Raw genomic sequence first — 19,000 nt, forward strand, 5'->3', positions numbered from 1 at the left:
TCAATTGGATGTTTTGGTGGCTCACCACCCAAGAGAATGAGGGAATAGCCACTCTGCTTTCCAAGATTTTTGACATAGTTCTTTGGCCTCCTGCCCTTCACAGCTTGTATACTAGGCAAATGTTTGAGGACAAAACCTGCTCTGTGAGAGAGACCCTCAAGTCTCCAATGCTATCACACCAGCACCAGGTAACCCCCAAATTATGCTGGCTTCTCTGTCCCAGCAGGGGTCCTCTGCTTGCCTGAGCCATTAACCCTGCACCAAATTGGGAAATTCCCACAGAGAAAAAGAAGCTGTATATCCTTGGCTAACATCGAAACATATTACATGATCTCCACGCTTTAGAATTTTAGCATATTTAGTCCATGTTGTGTCCACAATGTCTAATACCTTTACTTTTAAAATTTTTTATTTCTTTTACTTTTACATTTTCCTGCTTTTTTAGTTATCTCTAGCAGGACCATTGGCTTGTTGTGAACTCCTCTATTCTTCAAGGAAGTAAAAAATTTTGGGTTTTATTCTCTATTCACCATTTAAAGTGCAACATTGCTAGACATTATTTAACCTTTCTTTACATCACTGTTTATGCATAAAAGGAGAGAATAATACAGTGAGTCTGTCAAAATTGTTTGTTCAAGTGCTTTCAGAGCAGGAATATAACCTATTTCTGCTCTGTGGTAGAGTTAGATATAAATGCTACTTCCCCCTAGAAAACAAATAACCCCAAATTTCGGATAACAGCTATTCCTGGACACAAAGTCCAAGGAGAGATTATATTTATTTGTGAGAAAAAGCAAATAAATTCTACGATTCTATGATTGCCAGTGGAACTTGGCCAATGTCAATCAATACCATCTGACATCATTTTTCTTGCAAGATTACCCAGTCTACTCAAAGAGATTACATGTTTTGAAACTAAGTATCCAGATCTGGAGTTTGAAGCCTGGGATTATAAACAAAATATGCTTTGGTAAACCATGGCGTCTCTCCACCCATTTGCTTTTCAGTTCTGAATGACTATACCAAGAAGAACAATTTTAAATTGTAGGGGATTCATGGCTTCTACTCAAGGTTTCTGATGAAGCCAGTTCCTGACTCCACTCCCTTTAATCTAATCTATTTAACTCTCAGGTCAATGGCACCAAAGTGTGTTTGGTTAATAAGAAATCCACCCAGCTACCAGCCCATTCCTGTGACTCTGAACTCATTTAACTGCTCAGGGTAGAGAGACTAACATTTCCTGTATGTCTTTCTCAGATGCTATGCAGAACTCTACAAATCAGAAGTTTAACTCTGATAAGACCTGGGTTGCACCTTTTGTCTCACACTACTCAGTACAGTAAGTCCTCTACATATGAATAAGTTCTGTTCCAAGAGCAAGTTCGTAAGTCCAATTTGTTCCAACAAAGTTAGCCTAGGTACCCAACTAACACAATCAGCTGTATAGTACTGTACTGTAATAGGCTTATAATACTTTTCACACAAATAGTACATAAAAAACAAACACAAAAAAATAAACATTTTAAATCTTACAGTACAGTATCTTGAAAAGCAAAGTAGTATAGTATAACAGCTGGCATACAGGGGCTGGCATCAAGTGAACAGGCAAGAAGAGTTACTGACTGGGGGAAGGAGAGGAGGTGGGAGATGGTAGAGCTGAAGCATGGTCAGCAACAGGAGATGGAGGGCAAACTGCAATTTCACTCACGCCTGACGTTGATGGTTCCTTGCTGGATTTAATTCTATCTACCCTCTTGAAAAAATGATCCAGTGATATCTGGGTAGTAGCTCTGTTTTTTCTCGTCATAAATGACACGGTGGCACTGGATTGCACTCTGAATGGCTGGCTGCCACATTCGTGGACCATTCTATATTTGGGTCTTGTGCCTCAGAAACTAACAGTGCCTCCTTAAAAAAAGAAAATCCCCTTGCCACTTCCTGAGTCGTGAATCTCTTCAGTTCTTCAGTTACTTCTTCTTTCTCTGTCTCTTTTCGTCCTTTCTTTGGGCCTCCAGTTCTTGGCACTTCTTAGCAGTACCAGCTACCTCTGCTGCTTTTACGCTTGTTTCTGGACATCTTGGGCTTGAAATAAAGATACTGCACCACTGTACTCTATACAGTACTGTACAGTAAAGTACACAAAAACACAACCACTTGCAGAGGATGCACCCACCTCACAATGTATGCCAGACACGTGAACTAACTTATGTGATTGTTCACGCGAAAACACATTCGTATCTTTGAAAGTTCGCAACTTGAAGGTTCGTATGTAGGGGACTTAGTGTAGAATATTTTCAACTTAATTTTTCCCGTTTTTTCCTATTTCTCAAACTTACTCTTATCACTGATATAAAAACCCAGACCCAGGTGGGGCCCCAGTGCAACGATTCCATGTCTGAACAAGCAGGCTCTGCAGCCTCAGAGGAGAGCGTCCCCCCAACTGCTCAGGTGAGGGGTCCCACAGGACCAGAAGACCCTTCTTATTCCCCCTGTCAATGCCCCATTGTCCTATTTCTCTCTCCTCAGGCAGTAAACAGCTCCGCCTGCTGGACGGGGGTGGTCGCTGCGCCGGGAGAGTGGAGATCCTTTACCAGGGCTCCTGGGGCACCATCTGTGATGATGACTGGGACCTGGACGATGCTCACGTGGTGTGCAGGCAGCTGGGCTGTGGAGATGCCCTCAACGCCTTGGAATCTGCTTACTTCGGGGCGGGATCAGGGCCCATCTGGCTGGACAATGTGAAATGCAAAGGACAGGAGTCCCACGTGTGGGGGTGCCCTTCCCAGGGCTGGGGGCGGCACAACTGCAGGCATGTCGAGGATGCAGGAGTCATCTGCTCAGGTACGGTCAGTGCATTACCCACCGGATGAGAGAATGGAAAGTTCCAAGGAAGTTAGTGTCTGATCACTGGGGCAACAGGATATGAATGGGCTAGAGAGGTCTGAGATATCCTCCCTGAGTGCACCACGTAGCTGTGGATGATAGGCTTCATTTACTTTCCTCTTGGAAATCTCTGCTATTCTTTTCTTCTCCAGTGGTCTTACCTGACACTAAAATAATTTATTATCCCAGTTAAAATCAATCTTCATAGTTTTTTTATAATACACTTTTTCAAAGAGTGAAGCATTTGCAAATGACCGCACACTCTCCCTTTGCAGAGGGAGCCTATTGGAAGAAGGGACAAGAATGAGGATGTGCTTTCCTTGATCAAATTGGTTTCTGTATTTATGCTATAAGACACTATTTTGCACTAAGTTAATAAGAGTGGAGGCACAGGGATATCATTTAACAAATCAGAGAGGAATTTATGGATTTGTGCTGAACTGTAAATTTCCCTTGCAAATTTAGATGTAAATCTTCATAGCTTTTTGGCAGGTAGGACCAGAGAACTGTGGATGAAATGCTCTGAGTTGTAGGTCCTACTTCCATTATTACTAGAAAAGACTCTCCATTTTTTCTTTTAAAACATCTGTCTAAACTCAAACTTTGGAGGAACACTTAGCCATGCACTGACAAATCAATGGTAGAGGCAATAAAATATTAATTTGTGCGTTTTATGGTAAGTTTATACCTGATGACATCAATGATATAAGAGAAATCCATTTGGGAGATTTTCTGATAAGAATGGGCATAAGGGGACAAAGGTAATTTTTAAAGAAGGTGGAAGAGAGTTATAGTAGCTAGGAGGGAGATGAATGGCAATGGAAGCCAACAAAGGCACATGTAGGGTCCAGGTGTGGTGTGGAGGATGCTATGTGTGCCTAAGGACACATCTACGTGTCCTTAGCATGTAGGACAGCGTCTCTACAGCAAGAGACCAGACAAAGATATATCTGACCACAATTTTCATTTTGCCTTAGGTGGTGTTGATTCAAATAAATAAATATCCCCATCTGAAGGGGCAGTTTCCCTTTGGTTATCCAAAGAATTTTTCAGAGGGCTTAAAACTGTCTACTTGTTTTTCTTCTCTGCTAGAAGTAAAGCCCCACAAATATAAGAACATTATTTTATTGTGATTTACATTCCCAGCATCTACCAAATTTCCTGGAACATGGCAAACTCTAAAAAGGTGTTTGTATTTTTAATAAAACCACACGAAAATGGAATCTCAATATTACCTTCAAATACCTTTTTCCCACTTATATATCAGACCTACGCAGAGAGTTCAGATATGCCTTATTTGAAGCCTCTCTTCTCTCCCCATTTTCACCATTTTCCAATTAGAGGCTCAGTTTTTGCCTATTTGGGGGCCTCTAGGGACCTCTCTCCTTGCCATTTGCTGCAATAAGGTAGAAAGGTCATGGTGATCACCTATGGCTTTCAAAGTTGAATGGGCAGCCCAAAAGTAGAGGGCAAGTATCTTCAAAGGAGATAATTTGATCTTTGTGTATCTTTGAGTGGTCTAATACCACATCCAATAAAGACATATCCTATACCTCAGGCAACACAGTGCTCTGTTCCAATCAAAATAGTAGGAGCTGGAGGGATGGATGAGGACCAGAAGGATACAGGGGCAGGTGAGGCTGATGGTCAGAGGCCCTGAGAATTGGTCTGGATATAGATGCATCCCAGCTACAGGCAGGATAGAGGAGGTCATCTTGGTCAGAGGGAGAGAAATAAGGATGTGATCTAGATGAAAGATGATGAAAACCAAACTGGTCACCCTTGCTGTTTCGCTTTTCTGGATAAAATCAAGCCCCAAAGCTATAATAATGAGAGGGGACATTTCCTCTGACCCAAAGAGCCCTAAGCAGAAGGTGAGATACAGGAAATTGGGGCCCTCCCAGGCTCAGGAACAGGTGCAGTAAGAGTACTTTCCTGAAGACCTGGCAACCTGAGATCCCTCCTATGACTCAGATTGATGTCTCGCTTGCAAATGGACTAAATTTGGAAAATGGAGGCCACCTCTGTGAGAGAAGAGCAGAAGTGAAGCACCAAGGAGAATGAGCCTTGATATGTGCTGAACACCAAGCCTGGAGGAAGACCAGATGTTGTGCCTGGGACATGAGAGCACAGAACAGACAGAAGAGGCTCAGTCTCTAACTCTACAACCTTGAACAAGTCATTCTTGTGACAGGACCTCCCCAGGCTCTGTCTTCTCTGGTCTAAAATAAGAACAGAGAGGAGTCAAGATAGCAGAGGAATAGGAGGATGTGGAGTTCATCTCTTCTCACAAATGCATCAAGAATACATCTACAAGCAGAACAACTCTCACAGAGCACCAGCTGAACACTAGCAGAGAACCTCAGAAACCTAAAAAAGCAAGAAAAATCCCTGTGTAACCAGGTAGGATAAAAGAAAGAAGAAAGGAAAAGGAAGAGGAGAGGAAGTGGGATGGGACCTGCGACACTGGGAGGGTACCTGAAGGAGAGGAGAGATTCCTGTATCTGGGGAAGTCCCTCACTGGGGGAGATCAGTTGGGACAAAAAAGGAAGCTTTGGGGGGTATTGGAGGAGAGTGAAGCAACTGGTCTGTGGCAGGCAGGACAGAGTGAGACCTACACAGATGGTCCAGGCCACAGCCCTGCATGCCCCAGCCTGAGAGGTGTGTCCACTGGTGCAGGTGGGGGCTGGATGCTGGAACATGGGCTTTGGACAGCAGACGCAGGGAGAAGTCTGCTGTTGGCTGCAAGGAGATAGACTGAATGGATGGGAGTGAGGAAATCTGCAACCAGGAATGCTTGTGGAGGAAACCCAGATCGCCATAGAAATGAAGCACCATTGTTCAGAAATGCGTGAAGTGTGGGGCCACCATTGCAGCCTCTGTCCCTATCCACCAGCACTTGCCTCCCTGGGCACTAGGAAGGACTCCTGCTAGGGTGGATGGTCATGCAACCCTAGTGGCTGCTGCCTCCTCCACCATGTTCTGACCCCATCATGGTGGGAGCTCTCGCAACCCCAGCAGCAGCAACCTCTTCCTTCATGCCCCATTCCTGCTGCAGTGGGCTCTCTTGTGCCTGTGGCCACTGCCTCCTCCATGCTTCCTCCTCACCAGGGTGGATTCATGCTCTGGATCAGCCTTGGGAGCAGACCCCTGTGGGTGGCCCATACACAGAGGTAAGGGCTGAAACAACAGCTGAGCCCCAGGGCCCATGCAACAAAGAAAAGCTGCAATCTCTCTTCACAGCTGTGCCAACTGTGGATTGACACTTCCATGACTGGCTTTGTAAACTCAGCACCTACAGAACATCTGAACAGACAATGAGTGCTCCCACAGCCAAGATGGGTCTAGCTTTAGCAGCTGTAGACTTCGTGGGCATGTACACATGGGGGTAAGGCCAGGCCAGAATCTGAGCTACCCCCATAGCTCCCACAGCAGATCCAGATCCATGGTTACTGCAATCCTGAAACCTGACTTCAGCGAATCTATGCTGGTGGCCTGGTGAAAACAACTCCTGAGAGACACAAGGGCCAATTGCCAGCATACCCATGGTTAAGATGGGGCAGAGAGCAGTGTCAACAACAATATAATCTGAGAGCTCATACAATGGGTGAAAGGTGACACACCAGAGCACATCTACAGGTGAACAGCTCTAGAGGAGGAATATTCAGTGACTTCTCTCCCATTGGGAGTGCTCCAATCCTACCTACCTCACACTGCAGATCAGAAAAACAGATCAGAAACAGATCTGAGTGCCCCTACTCCAGCAACTAAGGAGCACAGAGCAGTGACATCCACAGAGCAAAGGGGAGGCCCTGCTCAATATCCAGTGTAGGCTCTGGTCACACAACATCAGTTACACCTCCTATCAAGGGGATAATGGCCAGCATACACTGAAGAAAGAGGTGGCAGACATCTACACTAAAAACAGCCTTCACACCAAAAAAAATATTACACTCACACAGGCTACACAAGGACATTGCCACATAAAAATAGCCCTCCATGACAGTCTTTCTGGCATTGGGAGGAGGAACCCCTAGAGCGTTTAGTTTTGAAGGCCAACAGGACTTGAATGCAGGAGCTCCACAGGGCTGGGGGAAACAGAGACTCCACTCCTGGAGGGGGCACACAAAGTCTCACATGTCCTGGGACCCAGCACAAGGCAGTACCTCCATAGGATCCTGGGCTAGACCTACCTAGGGGTCTTGGAGGGTCTCCTGGGGAAGTAAAGGTCTACTGTAGCTAACCATGGGGGCAAGGACACTGGTAGCAGAGGCTCCAAGGAATATTGATTGAAGTTAGCTCTCCTGGAGGTCCCCATTTCAGTGTCAAGACCTGGTTCCACCCAACAACCTGTAGGCTCCAGTGCTAGAAATCCTCAGGCCAAACAACCAAGAAGATAGGAACACAGCCCAGCCCATCAGAAGACAGGCTGCCTAAAGTTGTCTTGAGCTCACAGCCACCTCAAAACACATACCTTGACATGGCCCTGTCCACCAAAGGGACAAGACCTAGTTTCATTCCCCAGAAGGCAGGCAGCAGTCCATCCCACCAGGAAGCCTACATAAGCTGCGGGACCAACCTCACCCACCAGAAGCAAGAGGAACTATGATCCTGCAGCCTGTGGAAAGGAGATCATAAACACAGTAAGTTAGACAAAATGAAATGATAGGGAAATATGTTGCAGATTAAGGACTAAGGTAAAAACCCACAAGAACAACTAAATGAAGAGGAGATAGGCAATCTACCTGGAAAAGTATTCAGAGTAATGATAGTAAATGATGCTGTTTTCTTAATTGTTTTGGGTTTTGGGTAGATGAGCCAAAATCTTGGAAGGCACAGATCAAGAAGATACAAGAAATATTTAACAAGAAGCTAAAAGATTTAAAGAACAGAGATGAACAACACAATAACTGAAATGTAAAATACACTAGAAGGAATCAATAGCAGAATAACTGAGGCAGAAGAATGAATAGTAAGCTGGAAGGCAGAGTGGTGGAAATCACTGCCATGGAACAGAATAAAGAAAAAAGAATGACAAGAAATAAGGACAGTCTCAGAGACCTCTGGGGCAACACTAAACTCAACAAGAGTTGCATTATAGGGGGTCACAGAAGACGAGGAAAGGCAAAGACCTGACAAAGTATTTGAAGAGATTATAGCTGAAAACTTCCCTAACATGGGAAAGGAAACAGTCACCAAAGTCCAGGAAGCACAAAGAGTCCCATACAGGATAAACCCAAGGAGAAACACACTGAGATACATATTAATCAAACTGGTGAAAAATTAAATACAAACAAAAAATATTAAAAGCAACAAGTGAAAAGTAACAAATAACATACAAGGGAATCCCCATAAGCTATCAACTGATTTTTCAGCACAGACTCTGCAGGCCAGAAAAGAGTGGCACAATATATTTAAAGTGATGAGAGAGGAAAATCTACAACCAAGAATATTTTACCTAGCAAGGCTTTCATTCAAATTTGATGGAGAAATCGAAGGCTTTACAGATAAGTAAAAGCTAAGAATTCACCACCACCAAGCCAGCCTTATAACAAATGTTAAAGGAACTTCTCTAGGTTTGTGTGTGTTGGGGGGAGAGGCCACAACTAGAAACAAGAAAATCACAGATGGGAAAGCTCACTGGTAAAGGCAAACATAAAGTAAGAATAGAAAATTATCCACACACAAATATGATAGCAAAACTAGCAACCATGAGAAAAGGAGAATATAAATATAGAAAATGCGAATTGCATTTGAAATTAAGAGACCAGCAACTTAGAAAAATCTCGTATATATATAGACCGCTATGTCAAAATATCATGGGAAATGCAAACCAAAAAGCTATAACAGATACACACAAAAGAAAAAGCAACCCAAATACAACACTAAAGATGGTCATCAAACCGCAAGAGAAGAGAATAAAAGAGGAAAGGAAGAAAAAAGACCTATTTTAAAAAACCCCAAACAATTAAGAAAATGGCAATAACATATGTATTGATAATCACTGTAAATGTAAATGAATTAAATGCTCCAACCAAAAGACACAGACTGGCTGAATGGATACAAAAATAAGACCAATGTATATGCTGTCTACGAGAGACCAATTTCAGACCTAGAGACACATACAGACTGAAAGTGAGGGGATGATAAAAGATATTCCATGCAAATGGAAATCAAAAGAAAGCTGGAGTAGCAATACTCATATCAGACTAAATAGACTTTAAAATAAAGGCTGTTAGAAGAGACAAGGAAGGACACTACATAATGATCAAGGGATCAATCCAAGAAGACATAGCAAGTGTAAATATCTATGCATCCAACATAGGAGCACCTCAATACGTAAGGCAAATGCTAACAGCTATAAAAGGGGAAATTGAAGTAACACAATAATAATAGGAGACTTTAACACCCACTTACACCAATGGACAGATCATCTAAACAGAAAATAAATAAGGAAACACAAGCATTAAATGACACATTAGATCAGATGAACTTAATTGACATTTATAGGACATTCTATCCAAAAGCAACAGAATACACTTTCTTCTCAAGTGCGCATGGAACATTCTCCAGGATAAATCACATCTTGGGTCACAAGTCAAGCCTCAGTAAATTAAAAAAAGTTGATATCATATCAGGCATATTTTCCAACCAAATGCTATGAGATTAGAAATCAATTACAAGAAAAAAAACTTTAAACAACACATGGAGACTAAACAATATGTTACTAAACAACCAGTGGATCACTGAAGAAATCAGAAGAAATAAAAAAATACCTAGAGAAAAATGATCACAAAAATATTATGATCCAAAACCTATGGGATGCAGCAAAAGCAGTTCTAAGAGGAAAGTTTATATCAATACAATCTTACCTCAGGAAACAAGAAAAATCTCAAATAAACAACTTAACCTTACACATATAGTAACTAGAGAAAGAAGAACAAACAAAACCCAAAGTTAGTAGAAGGAAAGAAATAATAAAGATCAGAGTACAAATAAATGAAATAGAGACAAAGAAAACAGTAGCAAATGTCAATGAAGGAAAAGTTGCTTCTTTGAGATGATAAACAAAATTGATAAATCTTTAGCTACATTCATCAAATAAAAAAGGGAGAGGATTCAAATCAATAAAATTAGAAATGAAAAAGGAGAAGTTACAGTGGACATCACAGAAACACCAAGGGTCATAAGAGATTATTACAAGCAACCATATGTCAATAAAATGGACAACCTAGAAGAAATGGACAAATTCTTAGAAATATACAACTTCCCAAGGCTGAATCAGGAAGAAATAAGAAATATGAACAGACCAATCACAAGTAATGAAATTGAAACTGTGATTTAAAAACTTGCAACAAAAAGAAGTGCAGGACCAGATGGCTTCACAGGTGAATTCTATCAAACATTTAGAAATGGTTAACACCTATCCTTCTGAAACTTTTCCAAAAAATTGCAGAGGAAGGAATTCTCTCAAGCTCATTCTATGAGGCCACCATCACCCTGACACCAAAACCAGGCAGAGATATCACAAAAAAAGAATATTATAGGCCAATATCACTGATGAACATAGAAGCAAAAATCCTCAACAAAATACTAGCAAACTGAATCCAACAACACATTAAAAAGATCGTGCATCATGATTAAGTTGAATTTATCTCAGGGATGCAAGGATTCTTCAGTATATACAAATCAATCAGTGTGATACACCACATTAACAAATTGAAGAATAAAAACCATATGGTCATCTCAATAGATGCAGAAAAAGCTTTCAACAAAATCCAATACCCATTTATGATAAAAACTCTCCAGAAAGTGGGCACAGAAGGAACTTACCTCAACATAACAAAGGCCATATATGACAAACCCACAACAAACATCATTCTCAACAGTGAAAAACTGAAAGCACTTCCTCTAAGATCAGGAACAAGACAAGGATGTCCAGTCTCATCACTTTTATTCAACATAGTTTTGGAAGTCCTAGTCATGGCAATCAGAGAAGAAAAAGAAATAAATGGAATCCAAATTGGAACAGAAATAAAACTGTCCCTGTTTGCGATGACATGATACTATACATAGAAAATCCTAATGATGCCACCAGAAAACTACTAAAGCTAATCAATGAATTTAGAAAAGTTGCAGGATACAAAATTAACACACAGAAATCTCTTGCATTTATATACACTAGCAATGAAAGATCAGAAATAGAAATTAAGGAAACAATCCCATTTACCACTGCATCAAAAGAATAAAATATCCAGAAATAAAACTAACTATGGAGACAAAAGACCTGTACTCAGAAAACTATAAGATGTTGAAGAAAGAAATCAAAGATGACACAAACAGATGGTGAGATATACCATGTGATTAGATTAGAAGAATCAATATTATCAAGATAACCATACTACCCAAGGCAATCTGCAGATTCAATGCAATCCCTACCAAATTTCCAATAGTAATTTTTTCACAAAAGTAGAACAAAAGTTTTATAATTTATATGGAAACACAGAAGACCCTGAATAGCGAAAACAATCTTGAGAAAGAAAAATGGAGCTGGAGGGATCAGGTGCCCTGACTTCAGTCTATACTACCAAGCTACAGTAATCAAAACAGTATCGTACTGGAACAAAAACAGAAATGTAGATCAATGGAACAGGATAGAAAGCCCAGAGATAAACCCACTCACTTATGGTCACCTAATCTATGACAAAGTAGGTAAGAATATACAATGGAGAAAAGACAGTCTCTTCAATAAGTGGTGCTGGGAAAACTGGACAGCTACATGTAAAATAATGAAATTAGAACACTCTCTAACACCATAAACTCAAAAGAGATTGAAGGTAAGGCTGGACACTATAAAACTCTTAGAGGGAAACATAGGCAAAACACTCTCATAAATTGCAGCACAATGTTTTTTGGCCCACCTCCTAGAGTAATTAAGATAAAAACAAAAATAAACAAATGGGACCTCATGAAACTTAACAGCTTTTGCAAAGCAAAGGAAACTATAAAGAAAATGAAAAGGTAACCCACAGAATGGGAGAAAATATTTGCAAATGAAACAGCCAGCAAGTGATTAAGCTCTAAAATATACAAACATCTCAGGTAGTTCATAACAAAAAAAACAAACAACCCAATCCAAAAATGGGCAGAAGATCAAAATAGACCTTTCTCCAAAGAAGACATACAGATGGCCACAAGACACATGAAAAGATGCTCAATATCACTACTTATTAGAGAAATGCAAATTGAAACTACAGTGAGGTATCACCTCACGCTGGTCAAAATGGCCATCATCAAAAAGTTTACAAACAATAAATGCTGGAGGGTGTGTGTAGAAAAGGGAGCCCTCCTACACTGTTGGTGTGAATGTAAATTGGTACAGCCACTATGGAGAACAGAATGGAGGTTCCATAAAAAAACTAAAAATAGAACTACCATATGATCCAGCAATCCCACTCCTGGGCATATACCCAGAGAAAACCATAATTTGAAGACATACATGCACTGCAGTGTTCATTGCACCGATATTTACAATAGTCAGGACATGGAAGTAACCTAAATGTTCAACAGAGGAATGGATAAAGAAGATGTGGTACGTATATACAATGGAGTATTACTCAGCCATAAAAAAAAGAACAAAATAATGCCATTTGCAGAAACTTGGATGGACCTAGAAATTGTCATACTGAGTAGAGTAAGTCAGACACAGAGAGACAAATATCATATGATATCACTTATATGTGAAATCTAAATAAATGGTACAAATGAACTTATTTACAAAACAGAAATAGAGTCACAGATGTAAAAAACAAATTTATGGTTACCATGGAGGAAAGGGGTGAGGGATAAATTGGGAGATTGACATATACATACTGGTATATAAAAAATAGATAGATAATAGGACCTACTGTATAATACAGGGAATTCTACTCAATACTCTAATGATGGATATGGGAAAAGAATCTAAAAAAGAGTGGATATATGTATATGTAAAACTGATTCACGTTCCTGTACAGCAGAAACTAGCACAGTACTGTAAATCAACTATACTCCATAAAGTAAAATAAAATAAAAGAACATAGTGCTCAAGCATCTCCAATATTATTCACAGCTTTGAAAGCTTGTAGATCTTAGCCCTGAAAGAGGTCATACTTTGCTTGGTGTGGACCTGGGTGTCTTCCTCCTTTTTGACTGAAGTATTGGTTGTCTGTATCTTTTCATATTTGTTATCCAACATGTGAACCTAGTTCTCTACATTGCAAAGCTTGGGTTCCAAATTTTAGAGTTTTTTGTTACCTACAATCTTTATGTTGGTCTTTTGGGGTTTCTGTGGTATTAGGTTAAATGCATTAATTCTAAATTCAGTAGTCCTTGATAAAACTGCTTTTCTTCTGCTTAGGCAAATTTCCAGAAATGTGTCCTGACACCTTTCAGGTCAGGAAGACTGATTTTCATTAAAAGGGCAAGAAGCTGGACAGGAGTTATCAGTGTAAGCGCAGTCTTCTCCCTAAAAATTTCACTCGCTCTCCTTGGAGGAGCCAGCCAGGAGCTTAGTGAGGAGCCCCCTTTCAGTCAGGGCTTCCTTAGCCCTCACTTGTACAGAAACTTCACTTACCTTCCAATCTTAGCTTTTTCTAAGATTCCCATGTTTGATTCTCATGTCTAGTATGAAGTAATCAACAAACTAAGCTGTTTTGCATATTCCCACTGAGAACTTATTCTCTCCCAGGTTCATTGATAAATCCTAGGCTTTCAAGAAAGATGGCTAGGACCAGTCCCTCCCTCTCCTATGACTCTCGAGCTTTTTTAATATCGAAACTCATCAGCAGACAACTTCTTTTCAGAATTAGGTCACCTAAAAAATTTACCATCAAAAATTACGAGAAAACAAGGGATATTGTAAAAGTGGACATGCTATAAAATCAATTTCCACCTTTGAGCCATAAGTCTGTCTACAGTTTACCACGCACTCACAGATCCAGCCCTCATGATTTTCCCTTTTGGTTCCTGAGAGAAAACTGGCCAGAAATTTGAATCCCAGAAATCTCAGGATGGCCTTCTAACTTTGTCTGCCTCTTAGGCCTCTAACCTCTTGAATCCCATGGACCTTTATCACCCTGGGTTAGTTCAGCTCTGCACCCAAGTTTGAATGCCTGCCACAGTGCAGTTTCCTTGGGCCCTGTAATTTCCAGGCCCGCAGATAAGGAATTCACATTCTTAACCAAAATATACATTCTTGGGAATCAGCCTTTCCAAACTGATCCTGCAAATCCTTTTGGATTTCTCTTCAGAAACTTACTCATGGAAAATACAGTTCTGACAATGACTGTTAAACTCTCTCTCCATGCCCCACTCCTGGAAAAGAAAAAGCTTTCACATCATTACCTGTGATGTGTTGTTTCCAATTGTCAAGCTAGGATCATGAATACTCACTGGCTTTGTTTTATGTTTGTTTGTTTCTCTTAGGATTTTTGCATCTGACTGGAGGTGGTGGACCCTGCGCAGGACGAGTAGAAGTGCATTCTGGAGAAGACTGGATTCCAGTGTCTGATGGGAACTTTACCCTCCCCACTGCCCAGGTCATCTGTGCAGAGCTGGGATGCGGCAAGGCTGTGTCTGTCCAGGAACATGTGCCCTTCAGAGAGTCAGAGGGCCGGGTCTGGGCTGAAAAGTTCAGGTGTGAGGGGGAGGAGCCTGAGCTCTTGTCATGCCCCAGAGTGCCCTGTCCAGGAGGCATTTGTCACCACAGTGGAGCTGTTCATGTTGTCTGTTCAGGTGAGATGCAGATCAGAACTTAAGCTACCTAAACACCCTGTTTAGGTTTAAAAAAAATGAGATTTTGCTGAAATCCTGTCTTTTTCTACCAGCATACACAGAAATCCGGCTCATGAGAAATGGCACCTCTCAGTGTGAGGGGCAAGTGGAGATAAATATTACTGGACAATGGAGAGCACTCTGTGCCTCCCACTGGAGTATGGCCAATGCCAATGTTGTCTGTCATCAGCTCAGCTGTGGAGTTGCCATTTCTACCCCAAAAGGAGCAGAAGGAGGTGATCAGATCTGGAAAGCCCAGTTTCACTGTTCGGGGGCTGAGTCCTTCTTGTGGAGTTGCCCTGTGACTGCCCTGGGTGTTCCTGACTGTACCCAGGGAAACACAGCCTCTGTGATCTGCTCAGGTAAGTGAGAGGGAAGGGCTAACTGGTACTCAGGATACTCCTGGTGTAAAATGTCCCCAAAAGCAGAGAGTGAGGGAAAACTGGCTTCAAAAGTAAGATATTTTGTAGTGAAAAGTTGCTTCTTGCTACCGAACTCAGGTTCAGCTGCTTCTTGCTCAAGAATCCAATACTAAGAGACAGGTATTAGGTAAAATGAAAGATAGCTTTATTGAGGAAGCAAGCAATCCTGGGGAGAAAGAGGACTCATGTTCCAAAGAACCAACTCCCCCTTGCTGGTTAGGGGCAAGAGTTTTTAAAGGGGAATTTCAGGGGTGCACAGACAGAAGTGGGGGCAGGCTACTTGCCGAATAGCACAGTTAGCTCTGACAATCATCTTGAAATTGGTCATGTGGTGGTCTGATCAGTGTCACCTTTATTGCGTGAAATACAGTTAATCTACCGGTCTAGTGTTGGTTTTTTCCCATTTCCTTGAGGCCAGTTCTTGGAATTGTGTAAGATGGAGAAGCTTATGTCATAACTACAGTCTGATCATCTTAAGGTTAACTTCTTCAACATGGTGGGAGTTTCAATATCTGCAAAACAGATCAAAGGATAGGGCTTAGAATATTATCTATAGCCCTTGAGGAGGAAATAAATGTACTTGACTTTGCTTAATGGCTAAACTATTATCATTTTGTCTTGTTTGACTGTTTTCCTTTGTTTCTGATTTTTTCATTTCTCTGATTAAATTTATTCTTTGGCTAAAGGTTTTTTACCGACAGAGGCAGGCAGGGGAAATGAGGGTGATCTGTCCTGGGAAGGTCCCATAAGGCCCTGCCCCATTACATTCTCATTGTTCACTCATTTTTCAAGTCAGAGAAAGAAGTGTTAAGAGGAATAATATTTTTTAAGGAACATTATTGTTTAAGGATAATAATAGAGAACAATGTACAAACAATAAGTGTATACCTCAGTCATGTACTCCAAACTAGAACAACAAAGAGAACATTAACAGCACCACAGAAGTCACTGTCACATCCCAATAACAGTGCCCTCCTACTTCTCCAATGAAAACCACATACCTAAGATTTCTATTGCCATAGAATATTTTGTCAGTTTTTGAACTTTATATAAAATCATGCAGTATGTTTTCTTTTGTGTCTAATTTCTTTGACTCAAAACTATGAGATGACTCATGATGTTGTTTATAGCAGCATTTTATTCATTTTTATTACTATAAATATAGTAATATTCTTTTGAATGATCACATGACCATGCATTGATCATGCAACTAGTGGTAGAGATTTAAGTTTGTTTCTAGTTCTTAACTATTACAAATACAGTGCTACAAATTACCATGACAATGACTTTTGGTGCAAATTATGTATTATTTATTTTGCGTATTTAACCCTTAGGTCTTTTATTTTCATTTTCTTAGTGGTGTGGTGTACTTCAATGAGCCAATTTACTAATCTTAAGGAAGTATGACTTATCAACTTTTTATCTGTACATTTAGTGCTCCTTATATTCTTTTAAAAAGAACTTTGCCTACACCAAGATCATAAAAATGTTCTCCAAGAGTATCTCAGAGAAGTTTAATTATTTTTCTTTTGCATATAATCGTACATTGCCTCTGGGATTGATATTTGTGTAGGATAAGGGTCAAGTGTCATGCTTTCATATGGATATTCAATTGACTCAAAATCTTTTTCTGAAAAGACTCTTCTCACCACTGCAGTGCCACCTTTGCCATAAGCAAAAGGGCACATATGTCTGAGTATTTTTTTAGACTCTCTATTCTGTTCCATTGTATCATTTGCCTATCCTTGCACCAATATCACATTTTCTTAATTATTGTAACTTTATAGTAAGTCTGAGTAACTTTAATTTACAGGTGTTACTTTATATTAACTCCTTTAACTTTGTTGCTTTTCTTGCCAACTGTGTTGGTCATTCTTGGTTTTTGTATTTTGTATAAATTTTGGAATCAGCTTGTCATTTTTCACACACACACACACACACACACACACACACACACACAAGCATAAGAGTATTTTGATTGAGATTAGAGTTAATCTATATATAAATTTGAGGATGATTGACTTTGACAATACTGAGTCTCACAATTCATTGACACAATATATACCACCATTCAGTTAGGTCTTGAATTTCTCTCAGCAGTTTTACACATCTTTAACAAGGTTTTCTCCTAGGCTTTTTATGGTTTTGATGTTATTAGTATTTCCTTTAGTGAAGGTGTCCTAGGAATGAATTCTCTCTGAACTTTACCCAGATTCTCCAAATGTTAGGTTAGTTTTTTGCTTGCTTTCTCTCTCTCTCTCTCTCTCTCTCTCTCTCCCTCCTTCCTTGTCCTCTTCCTGACCCATTTCTCTCTGAATATGTAAAATCTTTTTGGATTAGGTTGCAGACATGATGCCCCTTTATCCCTCCCCCCAAAAAATATGTCAGGGAACTTCCTTACACAACCACAGTTCAGTCAAGCCTTCAGATAACTTCAGTCCCAGATGACATCTGAGTGCAACCACATGGGAGACCCCAAACACAGAAATGCCAAGTTGAGTCTTTCCAAAATTAGTGACCCAAAAAGTTATGAGAAAAATTAAAAAAAAATTTCGGGACTTCCCTGACAGTCCAGTGGTTAAGACTCTGCACTTCCACTGCAGGGGCCTTGGGTTCAACTCTTTGTTGGGGAACTAAGATCCTGCAGGCTGTGTGGCATGGCCATAAAATTAAAGGAATAATAATAAAAATAAATAAATAAATAAAATTTTAAATTTTAAAAAGAAAAAGAAAAAAGAAAGCCTGGGATTTATATTTTAAAAATTAAATTAAATTTAAAAATTTCCTTATGCTGCTAAATTTGGGAGGAAATTTTATTATACAGCAGTAGTAACCAAGACCCTTACCATGTGACCAGCATTTCTAAAGAAAGGAATATTTGTCCTCTGATCTTCCATTTTACTACTTTTACCTTATGCTAATCTAATGTCTTTATACACTTATTCTTTAGTTCTTAATTTCATCTATTAATATTTTCAGCTCTAGAAATTTTGTTTCTGTTATCATTTCTCTGCCAAGATACACATCTTGTCAATTAATTCTATGAGCATTTTAATCATGGCTATTTAAATTCTCTGTCAGACTAGAAAACTCTTAGAGGGAAACATAGGCAGAACACTCTTTGACATAAATCACAGCAAGATCTTTTTTGATCCACCTCCTAGAATAATGAAAATAAAAACAAAAATAAACAGATGGGACCTAATTCAACTTGAAAGCTTTTGAACAGCAAAAGAAATCATAAACAAAATAAAAAGACAACCCACAGAATGGGAGAAAACATTTGCAAATGAAGCAATGGACAAAGGATTAATCTCCAAAATATACAAACAGCTCATGCAGCTCAATATCAAAAAAAACCAAACAACCCAATGAAAAAAAATGAGTGGAAGACCTAAATAGACATTTCTCCAAAGAAGACATAGAGATGGCCAACAAACACATGAAAAGATGCTCAACATCACTAATTATTAGAGAAATGCAAATCAAAACTACAATGAGGTATCACCACACACTGGTCAGAATGGCCATCATCAAAAACTCTACAAACAATAAATGGTTGAGAGGATGTGGAGAAAAGGGAACCCTCCTACACTGTTGGTGGGAATATAAATGGGTACAGTCACTATGGAGTACAGTATGAAGGTTCCTCAAAAAACTAAAAATAGAACAACCATGTGACCCAGCAATCCCACTTCTGGGCATATACCCAGAGAAAACCATAATTCAAAAAGATACATGCACCCCACTGTTTACTGCAGCACTATTTACGATAGCCAGGATATGGAAGCAACCTAAACGTCTGCCAACCGGAGAATGGATAGAGAAGATGTGGTACATATATACAATGGAATATTAGCCATAAAAAGCAACGATATAGT

At 40.0% G+C, this 19,000-nt stretch overlaps 1 protein-coding gene across 1 annotated transcript in view; it reads left to right on the forward strand.

The window, feature by feature from the left end:
- LOC130832891 (antigen WC1.1-like) overlaps positions 1 to 19,000 on the forward strand; it is a 36,505-nt gene that overhangs the window by 5,769 nt on the left and 11,736 nt on the right. Inside the window, exons 2-4 of the mRNA XM_057701921.1 lie at positions 2,527 to 2,841; positions 14,350 to 14,658; positions 14,751 to 15,059. Of these exons, the coding sequence (XP_057557904.1) occupies positions 2,527 to 2,841; positions 14,350 to 14,658; positions 14,751 to 15,059 (933 nt within the window). The remainder of the gene's footprint in view (positions 1 to 2,526; positions 2,842 to 14,349; positions 14,659 to 14,750; positions 15,060 to 19,000) is intronic.

This window comes from Hippopotamus amphibius, chromosome 12 (genome assembly GCF_030028045.1).
Source record: "Hippopotamus amphibius kiboko isolate mHipAmp2 chromosome 12, mHipAmp2.hap2, whole genome shotgun sequence".
In the NCBI taxonomy this organism is placed as follows: domain Eukaryota; kingdom Metazoa; phylum Chordata; class Mammalia; order Artiodactyla; family Hippopotamidae; genus Hippopotamus; species Hippopotamus amphibius.